Raw genomic sequence first — 21,001 nt, 5'->3', positions numbered from 1 at the left:
ATTAATTTTGTTCGAAATGTTTGTTTCATAATCATTTAACGAGTAAGAAATAGCGGACAGCCAATTACAACGAGCGTGTGTGTAATTCGTTTTTACAGGGGAATTTTCACGTTTTTCTTAATTGACAAAATTAAAAAAAAATGTTTCAGATTCGCAAACTTTCGTTGTAGTTTTGATATTTGTAAGAAAACATAGTACTGAACATTGACAATGCTATAAAATATCCATTATGTGAATATTTTGAATTAAAAAAACTGAAAATTATAAAGCGTTGCAACGCGAAACGATTTATTAATTTGGAGGGTTCTGTTGTCGTTATATGTTGCGATACTACGAGGATAAGTTATATAAAGTATAAAATACATCACTCATGGTATGAGCACGGATAGCGGAATGGTGAAAGCGGAATACTTTTTACTCAAGGGCTCTAAGGTCAGTGGATCGAGCCCCGTTGAGGGTAAATGTTTTTCCTTTCTTTAATTGTATTCTCTTTTTTACTAGAGCGTTTTACATCCAATGTTTTGATTTATCAATATAAAGCATTTAATGACAAACTTCAATACATGCTAAAATCCGTGAAAAGGCCCCTTTAAGAGGTTCTCACATTGAAGCTACATTAAGAAAGTACTCGGAATGTTCCCAAGGACTCATAGATTAAATAATAGCTTCAATTTCCAGCTGATTAATTTATATGTATGCTATTCAATTTGGTTGTGCGTTTGGGTGAGGCGGTGTGTTTACTACAAGCCGAGCTCACATGCATATAGAGCGGGTATTGAACTCGCCTATGTCAAGCGCGCGCGTACCATCCCCTACGCTTAAAAGACAGAGATCAATTGAGTAATTAATATTTATTTTTTATGTTTATGTAAAGGATAGCTTACTCAACGTCATTCATAACGTGATTATGTTCTTCCTAGAAATAACATTACACATACTGTTTTGACCGGCAACCCTTTGATTCCTTTTGTCAATATTTTAACAATTGTTTAAATTTACAAAATGCATCAAGAGTAATTAACGAAATAGTCCTTTTGCAAAACGTGTCAAACATTGCTGGGTTTATAAATAAAAAAATCATTTATGAAACAACAATATTTTGTTATAAACGCGACATTAATACTAAAACTTGTTGAATATTGTATTACACCTTATTTTGGTAAATTGTCACTTTATTTTGAAATGAACCATTTGTTCATCCAATTTGTTTCCAAATTATAAGAAAGACGGGTTTTAAACTCAAGACTATTGATGTTCAAACTTATTTTAATCAGAGCTTTTCATCATCAACGAAAATCTTTATATGTGACCGGAAATACGTACACTATCAGTATGTGTACAGACGAAACAAAAGTTTCACACTGACGATGGAATATTTGGTTTCGACATGCTAGCGCATGTTTCTACATAAACTTACTAGTATATTGATAAATAAGATACGCCATGCTTATAGCGCCTTGTTCTTTCTGCTACATAACCTAACCAAAATTAACAATATTTAAAAATTTAGTAACATTCATTTATCTGGAAATGTATTCGGTTAATTTGTACATTGGAATCCCAATCACCACTAGACGGGTGGGCGCATAGCTCGAAACTTCCTCTTTAACATTCCATTATATGGTAGTCTATGACATTACATTAACAGCTGCATTTGGTGTCTAATTTGTGTCTCGCAACCGGTGAAATGTAAGAGTGAAGGGAACGTAGTATACTTAATGAGATTCATTATCCTTGATAAATATCGTGGAATCATTAGATTTTCTGTAGCTTATATTCTAGTTTTGTTTCTTTTTCCCCAATAGATTATAGAACAAGACTGCAAACAAATGCACTATAAAGGAAAGCATTCAGAGATGAAACATATAATTTCGGCAATATTTTGGTGCAATATCTATATAATTAAAGTCAACGGCACACAGATCATCGAGGAAATTAAAGTGGAAATGTCTCAAGCTTAATTATACAGGTGTGAACAAGTTTTTTGTCCGTATACACAGACTCAAAAAGCTAGTGCAAATGTGTGCTACATTAATGCTTGTTGTTTTCTATTTAATTTTTCAACAAAATCACCTGCATGTTAAAGGCCTTGTATGTATTCGACTCTGTATCGGCTCATATATTTTTGTCAATACAAATGAGTTACAAGCAATCTTATATTTATGTTGGGGATTGAATAACATAGCAGTTAAAGGGAAACAGACGAGTCTAGTTTATCAAGAATTTAAAGCTTACACACGTAATTATAAATAAAGTAAAATCAGTATATCAGCTCCTGGAAATTGTTACAAAATCGAATCCGGTAAACAATTTAAGTATGAAATAGTTGTGTGCCTTGTTTTGTTTGCGACGCATTTAGGCTACATACGATACCTTTATGTTTAAACGTATTGATACAAAGTTGTAAATACAAAAACAGTTATCAGATATGCATTCTGATATAGCAAACTGCCGCTGCATCAGGACAAATAGCCATGGCTTTATCCACAACGTCTACAACAGAACACCAATATAAATATAAACTGACTAACACTGGGGCCACCTTCATGGAACGGTTGTTGCAAAAAATTTACGGCTAAGGTTGTTATGGCTATCCGAACCTCACATTTCCCAATATTCAATTTCAAACTAATTGCGTCTCTATATCGATTCGTTTCAAATATACATATGAAGAGAGAAAATGAAAACATGTATATAAGAACGTGACGCATGCTTTTAATACTGCACACATAATTTAAAAGTTCTTTTGTCGTAAGAGTCTTAATTGAATGAAACGAACTGAGGTACATGTGACAATATAATTATACAATTGCCATTCATTATAGAAGATTCTAAGTAATTTTCGAAAAACTGTGCAAACAAAATAAATATCGTTTTGGCTCTAGCAGAATTTGTTGAACTTTGAAGGATGAAAACTTTCGTACACATGTTAGTAAAACATTTTCCTGGTAACAGATACTCCGTTATTGCTAATGATATCTGATATCACATGAATAAATGTAATTACTTGTGCTACTTTGTTTGCTAAATAAACATAATGGATCATCAGCAATTCTCATGTTGTTTCAAACAATATTTGTCCCAAATATCATGTGAAATAATGGGTATAAGAAGCAATGAACCTTTATATAATTGGTTATTAAAAATGGTAGTTCAAATTTAAACAATCATTCATGTAAATAATTATGCTATTGAGTTTCATACACCAGTTTGCTTTTGGTGTTTATTTCCTTGATGATATTGATCATACTAAGTGTCGTCGTTTTATTTGCAATAGCCGCAAAACCACTGAGCACGAACAACATGCTGATTAAGGGTTTTGACGGTGGTAATCGTTAAACTTAATGTCTTATAAAATACTTTGTATATACTGTCAATATTAAATTAAAAACTAACTTTATTATTAACAAGGTGCATTTATATAAATTCGCCGGTCGAATAGGCACTCAAGATGCAATTTGGAGAAATACCCATAAGTCTGTATGTTCATATAAAGCATACATATGTTGTTGTTCTGCAACAAAAAAAAACAATAGCCGTGTTGATATCAGGGTAAACTGGCCCGTTTAAAAATAATTGAATTAAACAATATTTAATTGATCGTTAAAGCCACACACCTTGCTTTGAAGTACATTTTAATCAATACATATAGATGCAATTTGAAAGTGTGCAAAATTGTCATAAAATCTATAGCCTTGATCGAGAAGGCTTTTTATTATTTTAAAACCAAAAGTAGGATTTCTATACGTATACGTACATTTCGACAAACGCGATTATTTTTAAGTTTAAAAGCGCAAAAAAGACGGATTCCTACCTTGTAACCATCAGATATATTCAAATTGAGATAGATGAAATTAAATCTATAGCCTAGTAAGCAAATTATTTATTATTTTTCAAACGGTAACACTTTTAAAACCGAAAGTAGGATTTCTAGACGATTACGTCCATGTTGACAAACGCGATTATGTTTAAGTTTTAATGCGCGAAAGAGACTGATCTCTATCTTCTAACCACCAGCTATATTCTAATTGGCATAGATAAAATATGTTTTTTATTTATACTTAAATTTACCATGCCATGTATTTCATTTCAAGTTGTGTGGCTTTAACAATATCACTGAACAAAACAATTAATTGTAAAAAGATTGTTAAATAATTGTATATTACAATCCTTGATGGTATTCTTATGTTGGTTTCAGATTGCAAATAAATTTTGATATTTAAATCGTATAAACTTTTTTTTAATTAATATATCGTTTAATCAGGGATTGCACAAACCGAACATACTATAGATTTGTCAATCACACAAACACACATCATTATTCATTGCGTCTTTCAGTTGGTCCTGATTCGCCACTCTGAAATCAATAAGGATCGGAAGGTTCGGCAGTGCAAATAATTATAAAAAATACTATAAGCTGAAACGTGATTTATTTCACTATGCTTTAGTTTGGACCTAGCTTCGATAATTTCCCAACACATTTTATACTCGCATCTTTGTCTTCATCGGCAACCGTAATTCGTTGACTTTTATTAAAGCGGCATCTACGATCAAATGATGTCGATTCAAATTAATTTACATGAACGTGAATGTTAATGTAAGTATTTTTTCGAGCAAATAAATGGCACCTTCTTTAAGTGTTAACACTTTTTTTGTTCTGTTTAGCTTACAAATATATTACTTACAAACTTATTGACATGTAACTAAGTCTGTGAATCGGATGTCATTTGTTTCTACTAACATCGTCAGAAAAGGATTGGTAGATCGGCTTAACTTTTTTCAGTTTAGTTTGTGTACAATTTCAAATTTCATAAGAATATAAAATGGTATATAGAGGTATCATCCAAATATCAAATTAATATTATTTCGTAAATAACGACTTTTTTCAAGAAATAATGTATTATTTATATTGTATAAGTAGTTGCAATTTGAATGGTATTAAGTTTGAACAATGTACTTGCGAACGCGTTTGAATCGTAGCAACACTGTGGTATAATTGATATTGTATTTTAATCTCATTTGCTACCGTGTTAGTAATTACAAAATATCAATACTACTCCACTAACTTGTATAAATAATACTCATTAATTGGCCAAGATGCCGTGACAATTTCATATCAAACTCAATTATCGTTTTGCGTTCGATTCTGAATGACATGCCGGTGGAATACGCAAAAGGAAATTGAATGAGATTCAGCAGTGCGGGATATTTAATTTGTGTTTGAATACGTTTTGCTTTCAAAGAAAGCGTACTTACATGATGACAGTTTAATGGAAAAATGTTTCGATACTCTGTAGAAAAATAATGTGATGGGTCTCTTGAGGTATTTGGTGACGGTGGTTGACTGTGAATAATATGTTTAAACGCGTTATTCAAAGTGCTAAAATATTTCATATTATTGATAAAATAAGTGCAAATATTTTCGAAGAACGGACTCATATTTAGATTCAAAACATGTTTTACGATCGAATTGCGTTGAGATCGCGAAATTACAACACTAGATAACATTATGAAAAGATAAGCAATCAATTTCAGAACATTTTTCAAACGCTTATTTTCGACATGTGTGCATTTTAAGGGGCGCCATGTTGGTGAAAGCCAATTGTTAACAAGTCCATATTTGATGAATCGGTCTTCAACTGAAATCTAAAATATTCTATTATTGTAGTCCTCAAAGATTTTTCTGGTGTGTTTGTTTATAATATAATCTATTATTTCATTAATCAACGAATATTTAGTTTTCTGATAATTGTTGGTAAACCTTTTGGCAGTGTATAATCGTTTTTAGAAGAATGTATGTTTTATTCTATGGTATATTCGATTCTCAACACCGACAAATACTTACATTTGGACTCGTTTTGTATACCTGAGTAAAATCGTTTTACGTTTTGCAGTTTATATATATAAGAAAACATTTGAAAAGTATTGAAGTCTTTGAAAAAGCCCCCTTATCATCAATATAATTAAGGTAACAAATAGCAAGACAACTAAGTTTTATTCATAACGGACATTTATCCATATGTGACCGCCATTCGGACCTGAGTATCAATTCTTCTCAAATGCAATTACATTATTTTTTAATAAATAATGACGATTATTTCAATGGCAATATTACAGGATATCAAATACATGATCATGTGTGTATTTATTGTAGAATACCATAAACGTCATCGCAAGTGTAACTCCACCTACCCAGGTGTACCCGGTCCAATACAAAACTTGTCATTGCGTAGAGATATGTACACACCACAACTTTTAACTACTGCGAAGACAGACGTGGTGGGTAGTCGACTCGTTTGACTGTCGTAATTTCCCCAAAAAGATGAATCGATAGGTTGGATTTATATATCTTCAATCTATATTAAACATTTTGGGAAATACACAAAACAATTGTCAACATAGAAGTACAGGGACAATAGTTTACTGGCGATTTAAGATTTTAAAGGATCAACATGTTTTCAGAAATAAGAAGAATTATGGCATGGCAGTGTTTTTTAAGTATTGGACTTGCTTTTGGTCAAAGCGGTTCTGACGTCAATGACGTCCTGACGCTATTATTTACGACACAAAAGTACAATAGAAAAATCCGACCACTGAAAGATCAAACGATGGCGATGAACATACCTGTGGAATTCTTTCTAAACTGTAAGTGCATTGATACAGAATATAATAATAATAATAATAATAATAATAATAATAATAATAATAATAATAATAATAATAATAATAAATATCATAATAATTTAATTATTATTATTATGTTTTTGATTGTGTCATGTAACAGCCTATAACATATCGTTTATTCTTATGAGTTTATTCTTATGATGGAAATTAATAAGGATAATATGTATATTTCAAAAATATGTATATGCAATGTAAAGATGAAGTTTGAGAATTTAATAATACATCTTAGGAGGTATTTGCATAAACTAAGACCTGATTCAAGATTTATTTCAATTAAGAACACAAATACGTTTACACCCAGGGTGGGGTATAATTGGAATCAATAAAATGGAAAGTCAGACCTGATTTAAGATTAAATCCAAATAAGAACACAAATACGTTATCACCCAGGGTGGGACAATTGGGATTAATAAATTGGAAAGTCAATCAGACAAAAGAATCAAAGGTCATATACTTAACAATGAGTTCAGAGTCAGCATATAGATACGAGATTATAAGTAACACGCATGGTCAACAAACAGCACAGATGCAAGGTCAACTATTGTCTGGGATACAAAAGTTATGGTACTGACGAATGTAACGGAATTACTCTATACTAATATAAATTGATTAGTACCAATATATATTGATTAGATTTTAGTATATTCGCCAAGCAAGTAAATACATGAATAGATTGTTCATTCTAGAACATTCTAATAAGTCAACCAATCCGTAATAAGCCCGGACCTTGGTGACCAATGAATATTACAAGTAGATTTTATGTAAATTAACCTGGGGATAAAATGCAGTGTTTTAGTTAATAGTGAGCAGTCTGCGGTTCGAGATTTGTCACGTCTTCTTGACGTGGTAGCCATGTTGGCCGCCGCGCTGTAAAATTGTATTTCATGAACATAAGCAAGCGTTGTGTTAGAAAATATTTAACAGAAATAAATCTCGACGAAAACAGAAAAGAACTTTGGTTGTAACTGTGTTTTATCAACGAACAATACGCAATTACGTGACATTTAAATATAAAAAAAAAATTATATTAATTATATTATATATTTATATTGTTTGTTTCATTATATATATATGGTAATAATGATTATATTTGCACAATAGGTGTAAATGGAACTTATTGAGATCAATATCAAAATCGCTCGCTTTTATTTTTACTGATATTACAGGACAGAAATCCTGCATGACTTTTTTAAACCTAACTCTGTATTTACCTTCTTTATACACCACAATCGTCATTATAACCATCGTCACACAGCGTCTTTATCAAAGACAATCATTATCTTTTCAATTATTATCTTAATTTTCGTCCTCATCATATGAGACATTATTATTTTTATTTTCAATAGTGTTAACATCGTCATATGCGACGTCTTCACAGCCTTTTTCATATTCGACGAAATCAATCGCATTATAATTTTAGTCAAAATCATAAAAGGTATTTACATAATCATGATTTATATCATCGCCATCATAACCACAATCATCTCTTCCCTCCTTAATTTCATCGCCATCATCATCATTATCATCGTAATCAGCAGCAGCGTCATTCTTGTCTTTTTGGAGAACGACACTTTTAACTTGGTGTTTACCTTGACTTTTCGTAACGTTCTCACTGGCAATACGGAAATACATTAAAACTCTTTATGACAACTTTTGCTCCTATTTCCGCTACTTATGCTGGAGCTACTTTGTCTAAATGCCTCCCACCCACACTTCTACTGAAAGGTTCTTATGTTCTTGTGTTTGGCCACTGTAGAAGGTGAATCAGTCAATTATTAAACTTCCTTCGATGCTGGGAGAAAATATATCTAAATATTTAAGAGTATTCGAAATATTTTATATTGGTTAGTTAAAAAATTATATGTTTTTTTTTTCAAATATAAGAAAACCCGCACTTATATAAAGACCGGTATTTTGCGATATAAATCCTCTACATTTTTAAGCTGTAATCGAGTTCGACGAAGCGAACGAAGCATTGAAAACAGCCGGTTACCTCTATTTATACTGGACTGACGAATATCTTCAGTGGAACAGCACAGAGTTTAACGGAGCTGAACATATTTTTCTGGTAAGTTCTATTTGTAAGTTAATGTTTAAGTACAGTCATTTTTAGCCATGACTTTATTGGAAAAGAAACATATCGTGAAAAGACACAAACTAAGACATATTATTTTAAATAACATCTCCGTTTTTTTGAAAATGTTGGTTATCGGTCCATCCATCCCATTCATACATCTGTTTACCGTTTATACATACAACATATATAAACAGCATTTCCCCACCACTCTCGACATTTAAAATCCTACCATCTAAATAATCAGCCATCCATCCATTTTCCCATCTAGCCAGGAAACAAATCTCCTACCAAATAGCGCCTAAACAATGAATTTATACATCTGTTTACTTACAGCCACAAGATGAAATTTGGAAGCCGGACATTTCACTCAAGAATTCGTATGCTTCTTTCACTGGTCTGGGATCAACTTACCTTAATGTCTTTGTCAGAAGTACGGGGCAGGTAGAATGGTATCCTTATCAGGTATTTTCTATTCGTCATTTATTGCATGGGCCGACTCTAATATGTTCCTCATTTGAGATATCTTGGATTGAGTGCAAAATCGTTTAAGTATTTACAGATATAGATACAATCCCTGAAATAATTGAGAATTTCAACAACAATACAATTTAGTGTGTGAATTCAGTACTTCTATTTCACTTTTTAAAATCCGGTCTCTGGGAAAGCTGGATACTTTTATGAGTTTTGCATTAATCATATCTGTAACGTTCCTAGCGACATTGGGACAATCTTGTCCTATTGTTACAAACTATATTAACTGTGTCCCTGATATGATATATTCAGGCGTGTTTTTTAATCTGTGATTAGATTGTTTGTTTTTTGTAAAATGTAACTCAAATAAAATCGTCGTGTGATAAAATATTTTCGATTTTTTTTTCTATCGTGAAGTGATGTTTAATAAAAAAAAACATTGTACATGACTGTGTCGCCCCGCTATACTGTATCTCACTCGTTGATTGTGTGGCATCGGATTTTACTCGCCCTGCGAACTTGTGGAATACAACATCACATAATCATCTCGTCTGAGGCAACCCACTTGAAAAGCACAGTCATGTAATTTTCCCTATGTTTCTGCTATAAATGTTTATGTTTTATGCAATTTCATGTTTAAACCTCGATATGTACTTCGTGCGTTATCTTTACATGTTCAAACCTCGATATGTACTTCGTGCGTCATCTTTGCATGTTCAAACCTCGATATGTACTTCGTGTGTTATCTTTACATGTTCAAACCTCAATATGTACTTCGTGCGTTATCTTTACATGTTCAAACCTCGATTTTTATTACGTGTGTAATCTTAACCTGTTCAAACCTCGACATTCATTTCGTGTGCGTTCATAACAATAATGAACGGTTTAGGCTCAACTTTTTGATTCATTTACTGTTGTTTTGTATGTCTATTGATATACTGTTGAGGTGTGTATTTAATCCATTTCAATATGTTGAATCGCGTTTAAAACTGCTTTTTACATATCCGCTCTGACCGAGTCCATATATGGTAGTTACGGACTTAAGCTAGCATTATATGTAATTCCCACTTAATGGAACAAGTCCGTTGTTTGACTTGGAATGAGAGCAATACAAAATTCTTAAAAGATTAATGTCAATAATCAAATAATTTTCTACACACCTTTCTACACACCGTTCGATGCCCAACGCAGGTTCTTCAGTCAACATGTGACGTAGACATCCGGTACTTTCCATTCGACGTTCAAACGTGTAATTTAAAGTTTACCGCCTGGAGTTATTCGAAGGAAGACGTGGATCTCAATAGAGGCTCAGAACTCATCGATCTGACAGAGTACACCCCTAACAGCATGTGGGACATCCATTCCACAGCTGCCAGGTGATTCCTCTTTAATTGGAAAGCTTTCTGTAAATGCATGTCAGGCGTTTCAGTGCAGCTCTCATAACTATTAGTCCGATGTAATAAATGGAAAGGAAATAGGTTCAAAACCAAAATACTTCATTTACTATAACAAACTTTATTCATGTCGAATAGCTGGTGCTAAGTAAACATTATCAATATGATTTTCAAATGTAATATACCCCTTACCAGCATAAGCAACAATACTCGAGTACGAACTATTTGCAGTTGTATAAATCTAGGATTAGAGCACATAAAAAAAGTTGACGTAAATTCAAACATCGGCACTTCGTATGCTGGCTTCTAAGATATACAAGACTATGACGATAGGTGGCAGAGCATTATCCATATGTTTTCTTCTTTTCTTACAAACATGTCAAAACTGGAGTTTTACAATGTGTGTACAAACTGATGATTTATGAGTGTTGTGTACAATACAGCAGTATATTGGAACGAGAGCACAGCTGATATATCATATTAAGCGAACCAATATGCGAGTCCTTTTTGGATATGCCGGCTTTGTACATATTTTTTATCATTATATGCATTATGTTTTGTAAAGACTGTATGCGCGTTAAATACTCAATTTAACGTAACGTTCATTTAAAAGCGCGAGCGTTCACGTCATGAAATTTAACACTGATTGTGTTCGATGTCATCTGTAAATATCATAATCTAGCACTCAGCCCGTTAGAGAGAGTATCTACAAAACGATTCATCATTTATAAAAGCTTAGACTTATTATTGCGACGTCGTGTATGATATCAACATGTATATAAACATTGAGATATAGGGCGAACACACATATTGAAATGTATATGTTGGCATATGGTTTGTCGTATCAGTTGGTCAGAAACAATACACATTTGATTACGATAACATTTATCTTTATAACAAATTTTGTTTTTGTTGATTTAGAGAGGTCAACACAGAAGAGTCAGCGGTTGTGTTTGAGATCAAGTTAAAACGAAAACCTGGATTCTACATCATCAACATCGTCGTTCCAGTTGTTCTCCTCTCCTTCCTGAACACGTTTTCGTTTGTACTTCCAATCACGTCGGGTGAGCGTGCCAGCTTTTCTGTTACGGTATTCCTCTCACTGGCCGTGTTTCTGACCATTGTCGCCTCGTCGTTGCCCAAAAACTCCGATAGCGTCACGTTACTGTCCATTTACTTGATTCTTATGACCGTTGCAAGCACGCTTATTGTGCTTCTGTGTCTTGTGGAAGCGCGATTAGCCTCTCGAAATATGACGGAACACCCTATAGGCAATGGCTTCTTGGCGGTGAATAAATTAGCAAACATTCTAAGATGCAAGACATGTAGACAAACACGAGTGCAACCGATTTTCGAAAAAAAAGCTAATAAAAACTCGGTCAAAAACGAAGTCATCACAGCACGCAGTTTTCAAGACTTTAACTGGATCGATATCGTAGGTTCATTGGATTTTCTGCTGTTTATATTATTTATGACATTGACCATACTCAGCGCAATCGTTACATTTACCATTGCCGCATGCCAATGAGTAGTAGTAGTAGGGGAAGAAGAAGAAGTAGTAGTAGTAGAAGTAGTAGTAGTAGTAGTAGAAGTAGTAGTAGTAGTAGTAGTAGTAGTAGTAGTAGTAGTAGTAGTAGTAGTAGTAGTAGTAGTAGTAGTAGTAGTAGTAGTAGTAGAAGCAGTAGTAGTAGTAGTAGAAGTAGTAGTAGTAGTAGTAGTAGTAGTAGTAGTAGTAGTAGTAGTAGTAGTAGTAATAGTAGAAGTAGTAGTAGTATTAGTAGTAGCAGTTGTTGTAGTAGTAGTAGTAGTAGTAACAGTGGTAGTAGTAGTAGTAGTAGTAGTAGTAGTAGTAGTAGTAGTAGTAGTAGTAGTAGTAGTAGTTGTTGTAGTAGTAGTAGTATTAGTAGTAGTAGTAGTAGTAAGAGTAGTAGTAGTAGTAGTAGTAGTAGCAGTGGTAGTAGTAGTAGAAGTAGTAGTAGAAGTAGAAGTAGTAGTAGTAGTTGAAGGAGGAGGAAAGGAGGAGGAGGAGGAAGAATAGGAGGGGGAATAGGAGGAGGAATAGGAGGAGTAGGAGGGGTAATAGAAGTAGTGGCAATAATAGAAGAAGAAGAAGAAGAAGAAGTAGTAGAAGAAGTAGTAGTAGTAGTAGTAGTAGTAGTAGTAGTAGTAGTAGTAGAAGTAGTGATAGTAGTAGCAGTAGTAGTAGTAGTAGTAGTAGTAGTAGTAGTAGTAGTAGTAGTAGTAGTAGTAGTAGTAGTAGTAGTAGTAGTAGTAGCAGCAGCAGTAGTAGTAGTAGTGTTAGCAGTAGTAGTAGTAGTAGTAGTAGTAGTAGAAGTTGTAGTAGTAGAAATAGTAGTAGTAGTAGATGTAGTAGTAGTAGGAGATGTTGTTGTGACTGTTGTAGTTGTTGCTGTTGTTATTGTTGTAGTTGTTGTTGTAGAAGTAATCGTTACAGTAGTAGTTTAGTACTTGTTGTGGCTTACATTTTTTTTAAGTTTTAAATGCGACCGTTCTTGCTGTGTAAGTTGGTGTTATTAGTGTTGTTGTTATTGTTGTTTTTATGTTCATTATTATAACACAGTAGCTCATTTGTAGAGAAGTGTCAGAGAATTATGTGCATAATGTTTAAATAATTGATATGAATGGTATGTCATGCTTATAAAAATATGGAGCTTCAGTACATGATACACACAAATTACAATGATCCTTACACTTCAACTATAATAGTCCCCATTTTACATACAGCGACACCTTTTGCGTAACGTTTTTTATGTTTGTTCTTGAAACTCCTAAAATAAGTGGTACTAAATATTGCGTTGATACAAATGTACTGCTAGTTGCTTAGGTTTTCCTTGTAATCATTGTGTTTTTCACTTTAGTAAGTGACGATTGAAGAAAGCGACTAAGTTTATTCCGTCTCAATTAAATATATATTTGCAGTGGTGTGTGGCAATATACACTTAAACAGAGACAACAAAATAGAGTGGCGTTTACTATGAATTTTATATATTGTAGAGTAAACTGCGTTGTTATGCTATTGCATTAGCTTTTATTGTAAATATGTCAGGCTGATATATGCGCATACAATTTTTGTTCTACAATTAAAATATTGCACACGAGAACATTCAGTTATTTTACATTTTGTTTGTTTTATTCAGTTCTTAAATAATATTATAATGTTATTAATTGGTTGAATTCATATTGGCTGTGTTATTGAGCTGAAGACAGCCGTATTGGTCTGAGGCCGAAGGCCGAAAGACAATGCGGCTGTCTGAAGCTCAATAACAAAGCCAATACGAATTCAACTAATTAATGACAATTTTATTCATTAACTTTATAATATTATTCAGTATAGACGAAAGATTCTTTCTAGACATTACATGATGCAGGAACACAATTTGACAGGTCGCGAAATTATGCAAAATTTACCTGAATAACATTACAGCCACACTGGATCTACTACCGTTGTTTTTAATACAACTCAGAAAGACAATAAGGATTGAAAACTTACTTATTGCCATTAGGAATTGCATTTGTAATGTATAAATCCTTCATGATTTCGAATTAGTTTTGCTTCCGACGCTTGATATCTGTTGATTGTAGCGTTGTTTTTTATGTACGCTCGTTGAACCTTATTACTGTTGTGGTTACACTGTACTATTCTTATTGTCGAAACCTTGAGCTGAAAATATAAGGGGCTGAGTACTTTAGTACATTTTTAAAGGTTAAAACTTTTGCACCAAAACTAAGCATACAACTTCAAAATGGCGTCCAAAATTGTCGAAATTTAAGATTCTCATATAAGGCCGAGTTTTTCCAGGTTTCTGATTGGCTGAATCTCGTATTGGCCGACATTTTTCCGTATTGGCCGTGTTTTTTTTTATCAATATTGGCCGCCTTTTTCTCGTATAAGGCGAGTTTCGAGCTATATTGGCGAGGCTCAACTTGTATTAGGCGAACAAATTGAACACATTATCGTCTAATATTATTAAGTTAATTAATTATGTCTTTTATAACCTAAACTTTCGCCGTGGTATAATGGATAAGGTGTCTGCCTAGCGACCGGGTGGTCACGGGTTCTATCCCCACTGTGGGAGCGTTTTTTGGATTCCCCCTAAAGACACCAAGTACTGGTTCTAAGAGAGGACTCCCAGGGAACGGACTTTAGAGCGTTTTATTTAGCTTAAGGCTTTCGATAATATCGAGCATAAAAAATAGGTTTAAACTAAACTAAACTGTTAGGTATAATTCATTAACGATTTCCCTTAATATATTATGCAAGCATGCATATACACACACACACACGTTCTTACGTGTTTATTATCAAAATGTTAAGCACTGATATTTTCTCACACAAACATTCACATTTCATTTATTATCTAAGATTTTAAATGTTCCATTTTATTTATTATCTAAGATGTCAAATATAAAGCATCATTAACAAACACAAAAAAGCAGCGTTACATTTCAAAAAAAACTCCGGCCTCTCCTCTTCCTACATTTGTTTGATACCCCACACTTTGATTTATAATAGCACAATCCATGTTTATGAGTAAACATTTGTTTAATGTTTCTTTAAACATGATTTAGCCGTCATATGGACAATAAACGACGATCTCAATGGTGTATCTATTAGCATTATGTAAGTATGTTCATCGCCATTTTGATTCTGCTTAGTGCATGGGATCTTTTGTCGAACCAGACTTAGTAGCACATGTGTGATAGAAGACGTTACCTGTGAATGTCTTTAATGAACCCTTCATGATTAACTAAACAACAACGTCAAAGTTATATATGTATTCGCGAGAGGACGTCCACAACGTAATTCTACCTGCTGTTTGTTGTAGTCTTCATCGTTACGAACGAACAAGATGTTTCCCAGATGCGTCTTAGTGGTCCACTACCCAAGTGATGTATGTTTTACAGAATACGGTGTATAATACGTTCAATGAATGTTTAGCAAAGGCTGACGATTTACGGTTGGCGGTTGTATTGTGTGTATGATCCGGTTGTGTACGGGCATTAGTCACTTAGCTTTATGAAAAGTATAAATAACAAGGATACTGTATCTGGAGTTGTCTTAATACTGTTTTAAAACAAACATGTGTTCGTCACAGAATAAAGAAGAAATATTTAATGTTTTTGCTTCCATGTATATGTTCGAGTTCACAATTAAACCGGAATAAATAAATGAGGATCGGAAGGAAACGATATACGATATCCCTTTATTATACTTTTCTAGAAAAATACAATGGGGCTTTACAAGTATTATCATGTTTAACCTGCATATAAATGAGTTATCTCGCTTTTTAAGAACATTTGTTCGCCGTGATATATGTATATATATATATATATATATATATATATATATATATATATATATATATATATATATATATATATATCGGATTCGGATTAAATTTGTATTCCATTCGTGAGCGATATTGCTGATTGCGCAGAAACCCTTAAAAATGTACAAAACCAAATTAACGGCATTTTACAATTCTGCAAAGCACTGGTATGTTAATAAAGAATCAAACGCAGAAAATTATTGCTTTTGAAGATGGAGGCCCTTTACGTACGTATTAAACTGTAATTGTAACGGTGCCTGTTTAATTGTAACTACTGATTATATGGGGTTGTTATACATACCATACATTTCGAGGGCGAAGGCAAGGGATTAATTCGCAGGTCACACTAAAACACATTAATGCTTTTAAATCGTATCAGTATATCTTTGGAAAATTTCACTTACAATTATATTTTGTTATACGACTCAACGAGTATACCAGTTTTGATGCACGGTCGATATATCGGGTTATTAATATTCCAGATTATTGAAAGTACATTTGCAGTACTGCTGGCAATTATAAGGGATAAACCAATCTACAAGAAATGCTATGACTTTATATGAGTCGTGTTTTAGAAAACCGGGCATAATGCATGTGCGGAAAGCGTCGTCCCAGAATAGCCTGTGCAGTCCGCACAGGCTAATCAGGGACGACACTTTCCGCTTTAATGGTATTTTTCGTTTAAAGGAAGCCCCTTTTTACCGAAAATCTAGTTAAAGCGGAAAGTGTCGTCCCTGATTAACCTGTGCGGACTGCACAGGCTAATCTGGGACGACACTTTACGCACATGCATTTTGCCCGGTTTTCTCAAAACGCGACTCATATAAAGTACGACAGATTGCATATATGCATTGAATACCAAAATTAAAGCATGACATGTTGGTTGAAATTTCTGCATATGTCTGTTAATAGATAAAAAAGAAATTATTATCATATGCTTGCATGTCAGGATTATAAAAGAACAGTAACTAGGACTACTTCTGTAGGAAACATTTTCTCTCTCAATTTGGCTTGGGTGTAGGCAAGATAAACTGGATCTTAAGGTACGTTTAAACGTTTTTAAGCAGCATTTAATTGGATTGTACAAAACAAGACTGGCATACACAATTGACTGTTTCACCATCATATCATACATATAGATGCTGAAAATGTCAGATTACTACCCCAAAAATATATGTGTCATCCTATGTAAAAAATATTTGTTAAGTGTTCAAACAACAACAGAGGAAGAGAAACCTGTAGGCATATAGATGTTAGAGACGATCTAACAGTGTTATATCTGACATCATAAATATAAATATTACCATAATATCGACATAACCATTAAGATAATCATTACCTTAATAGTGTGAAGGTGCGAGTCGAACGGAAACAAGTTGTTATATGCCGAAGACACCTGTCTAAATCATACGCGTAAACTGGTTGGCAGCTCTTTAAATGCATAGTTCCGCTTACTGACCCGTCCTTAGTGATTGTTGCTACGCTTCACACGCTACATCCAAAATGGCGTCCGCTAATGCTGAAGCTTGTTTATATTTCTGACAATATTTCAGTTAAATTCCTACCAAATTATGATAAACTAGCTGATAGAATTTTAAATAGAGGTCTTAATTATTACACTCAAGGATACATTCATAATATAAAGATTTATAATGAAGAAGAGTGCGTATCGTCGATGACTGCTCGAGATCAATGCTGAAAAATGAAAAAACACATCGTTTAAACATCGATTTGTCTGATGAAAAGATTACAGAATCACACTGCAGTTGTAAAGTCGGGTTAGTTATCATACATGCTTATTCAAATATTTAAAAAGTATGAATTGTTATTGGTAACATCTATATTAATCGTTAGTTTTTTTATGCAAATTGCACAATGCAGAATATTCACATTATTTCAGACTAACTTGGCACTGCTGACACATCATAGGGTTGCTATAAACACTACAGGGATATAAACTGCATAATATTTCCGCAGTTCCTAGCTTACTTAGCTGCACAAGTGTTTCACAACAAGGGCATGTCCCAAAAGGAGAAAAATTCAAATCCGTTCCAATAAATCACGTTGTTGTTGCCATTACAGATTTAGATGTACTTGCCGACTATTCGCAAAATGATTCCAATGAGACAAAGATATATCCCCGAAACTATATTTTAAGATATTGATTCGAATTAAATAAACACAAATCGCAGATTTGTATATTCCAACGGATTGGGTGAGATCAACAATAATCACAGATAATCAATATACATCACAAGTAAAGTGATATTATGGGCATTTTTCACCATTGAATTTAGCTGAAAAGATTTAAAAGGTCAAAATAGTTAGTTAATATGTGGAAACTTACCAATTATCTACAACTCATCTTGCTACCAGTTGCTTATAGACAGAATATATAATATTCGATATTTTACATGACTCACCAAGCGCTAGTCCTCTTAGCCGTAATGATCCGTGAAACAAAATTGTGTCTTTGTGTCGTATGAACTAATCGGCATGAAAACTACACTTAGACTCACAACGTATCATTTCTGTCGTCAGTTGTCAAAACGAAATTACGGTTGATATTCAAATGCATCAGTTTTCTATTTCCGGGATATTGTTTTAGTATATTGATGCTGCATTAACAATATAAGAGTGTATAAAGTGAAAACACCAAAAATAAACAAGGGTTGCGATTGACACCTATAAACATAGCATATACTGTTGCATGCCCATAATATCACTTTAATTGGTTGATATCAACATTCATCACAGATGAGAAATAATGAACACAATTATTCGTATGAGATCAACCATTGTCATAATCAATTGAAAACATAATGATAAATATAACACCAATAATCATATTAAAAACATGAATACCAAACAAAACACAACAAGATAAACGATAAGAAACATAATGTTTTGGATTCAAACTCACACGTAATACTATATATTATTGTACTCAAGTCTGTATTATCACTAATAAAGAAAATAATCGCGGTACATTTGTTGGAAATATTCAAGAAAAGGGTTAAATTTAATTCTTGGTGATACTATCGTCATATAACAGATAACTAGGCAAGGTGATTTTCAGATCTGTGCTTTGATAGACTACTGCGGTGTCTGTACATTTTGAAAATATTTGATTAATACTTTCGTAAGCAACACTTTTCACTTTTGATTTAACGAATGTCGTGTGAAGCGAAGCAACAAGCTGTCTGGCAGCGAATACAGTACCGCTATTTGATTGGTTGAAAATACGACTGTGGGAACTATGCATTGAGAGGACCAATCCAAACCCTGCATGTGAATATATTCGCACTTTTAAATGGCATTTTTTCAATAAATACCTAGCGTAAAAATGAGGCATTTTCCAGGAACTGAATAATTAGTTCCCAAGTCATACATTTAAAGAACATGTGTTACGATGTTTCAGCTTCCGTCTTTTAGCAGCTGAAATATCAACATATTTCTGGAACAAGTAAGTGCAAAATATGCAAAACAATTATATGACGCTTTCGGATATAAAAACAATACTACAAAACTATAAAAAAAAAACATTATTAATTGCAAACGGGGTACACGATGACTGTTTCTGTTTGTATATATTAATTTTTTTTTAAGTATTTCAATACATGTAGTTCAAACCGTGCAAACAAATGTCATTGAGACCTGCATAATAACATTGTCGAAGTATGGGCACGTTTTTACAGTAGAATATTAAAATAAACACGCGTTGCAAATCCTTCAGTTTGCATCAAGCCTTTTGGAATCCACACCGCTAAATAAATGTTTCTTAAAACATTTCCGTTCAATGTATATGTGTGTAACCTTCCTTCGATGAACATCTTTATGTTTATTTAATCAACAAAGATGGTAGAAATGCAAACAAATGGTGTGCCTTTTTACATTAAGTGATAATAAATTATGTATTGTACAATAAATGTGTATTATAATGTTTATATTCGTGCATTATTACTGTGTACTTTGCTGGATACAGGTAAAGTCTGGAAACACAAGGTTTATCCCCTGATACTGGAAAGAACGGGTTTCTTCCGATGGTATGACATCATTGTGAACTTTCGCTGCAAGTCGAAATGCCAAAACCAATACGTTAAATCAATAGATGAGATGTTAGCCAGATATTTTGAAATACTTAATGTATAATTCGTATTTTTTAGCGCGAAGTTATATTTCAATGTGCGCGAAGGCGTAAAATAAAAAACGCAACAGATCAGTAGTAGTAGTAGTAGTACTAGTAGTAGTAGTAGTAGTAGTAGTAGTAGTAGTAGTAGTAGTAGTAGCAGTAGTAGAAGTAATAGTAGTAGTAGTAGTAGTAGTAGTAGTAGTAGTAGTAGTAGTAGTAGTAGTGGTAGTAGTAGTAGTAGTAGTAGAAGTAGAAGTAGTAGTAGTAGTAGTAGTAGTAGTAGTAGTAGTAGTAGTAGTAGTAGTAGTAGTAATAGTAGTAATAGTAGTAGTAGTAGTAGTAGTAGTAGAAGTAGTAGATTGTTGGACTTTCGATCGTTAATAATGTTGTATGAACAAATCGAACAAATCTAAGAGATAATTGATAAGGTTTCAGTTTCGATACATGGTTTATTAGGTTTTTATATGTAGCATTTGATGGTGTGTGATAATGAAGGATTATTTTGAAAGGGCTGTTTGTGTGATCTGACTTTGTTTCTTTAATTAGGTTTTAGTGGATCAGTGAGTGGTTAATTCAACAGAGTTGAATACGTGCGCTTACACCGAACAATGATGATGGATTGGCATTATATTGTATGTTTTACCAAAATGCCAATACAAAGGATTAAATAAAACTATATTATCAATCAAAGCTTAATTTCATTGAAATTAAAAAAAAATACAAATAATGTTTGCATGTATACATAGCTGTGTAACCCTTTTATCACTAAATAATATTTATTAAAAAAATAACGCTTAACATAAAGCATTTAAATTCGTTCTAAGGAGAACGTTAACAACACACAATTTGCATTAATGTTTACTCAGTCAAGAAGTCGCAACACAGCTCACAT

General features: G+C 33.2%; 1 protein-coding gene across 1 annotated transcript; it reads left to right on the top strand.

Moving 5' to 3' along the window:
* Positions 1 to 6,608: 6,608 nt before the first annotated feature.
* LOC127849835 (neuronal acetylcholine receptor subunit alpha-7-like) lies at positions 6,609 to 13,066 on the top strand. The gene is made up of 5 exons (XM_052382587.1): positions 6,609 to 6,645; positions 8,628 to 8,752; positions 10,424 to 10,608; positions 11,548 to 11,914; positions 13,055 to 13,066. The coding sequence occupies exons 1-5, from the start codon at positions 6,609 to 6,611 to the stop codon at positions 13,064 to 13,066; spliced, it is 726 nt and encodes a 241-aa protein (XP_052238547.1).
* The last annotated feature ends 7,935 nt before the right edge of the window (positions 13,067 to 21,001 follow it).

This window comes from Dreissena polymorpha, chromosome 11, assembly GCF_020536995.1.
Source record: "Dreissena polymorpha isolate Duluth1 chromosome 11, UMN_Dpol_1.0, whole genome shotgun sequence".
NCBI lineage: Eukaryota > Metazoa > Mollusca > Bivalvia > Myida > Dreissenidae > Dreissena > Dreissena polymorpha.
Note: the sequence above shows the minus strand (reverse complement) of the source record. Positions and strands in the feature narration are given on the sequence as shown.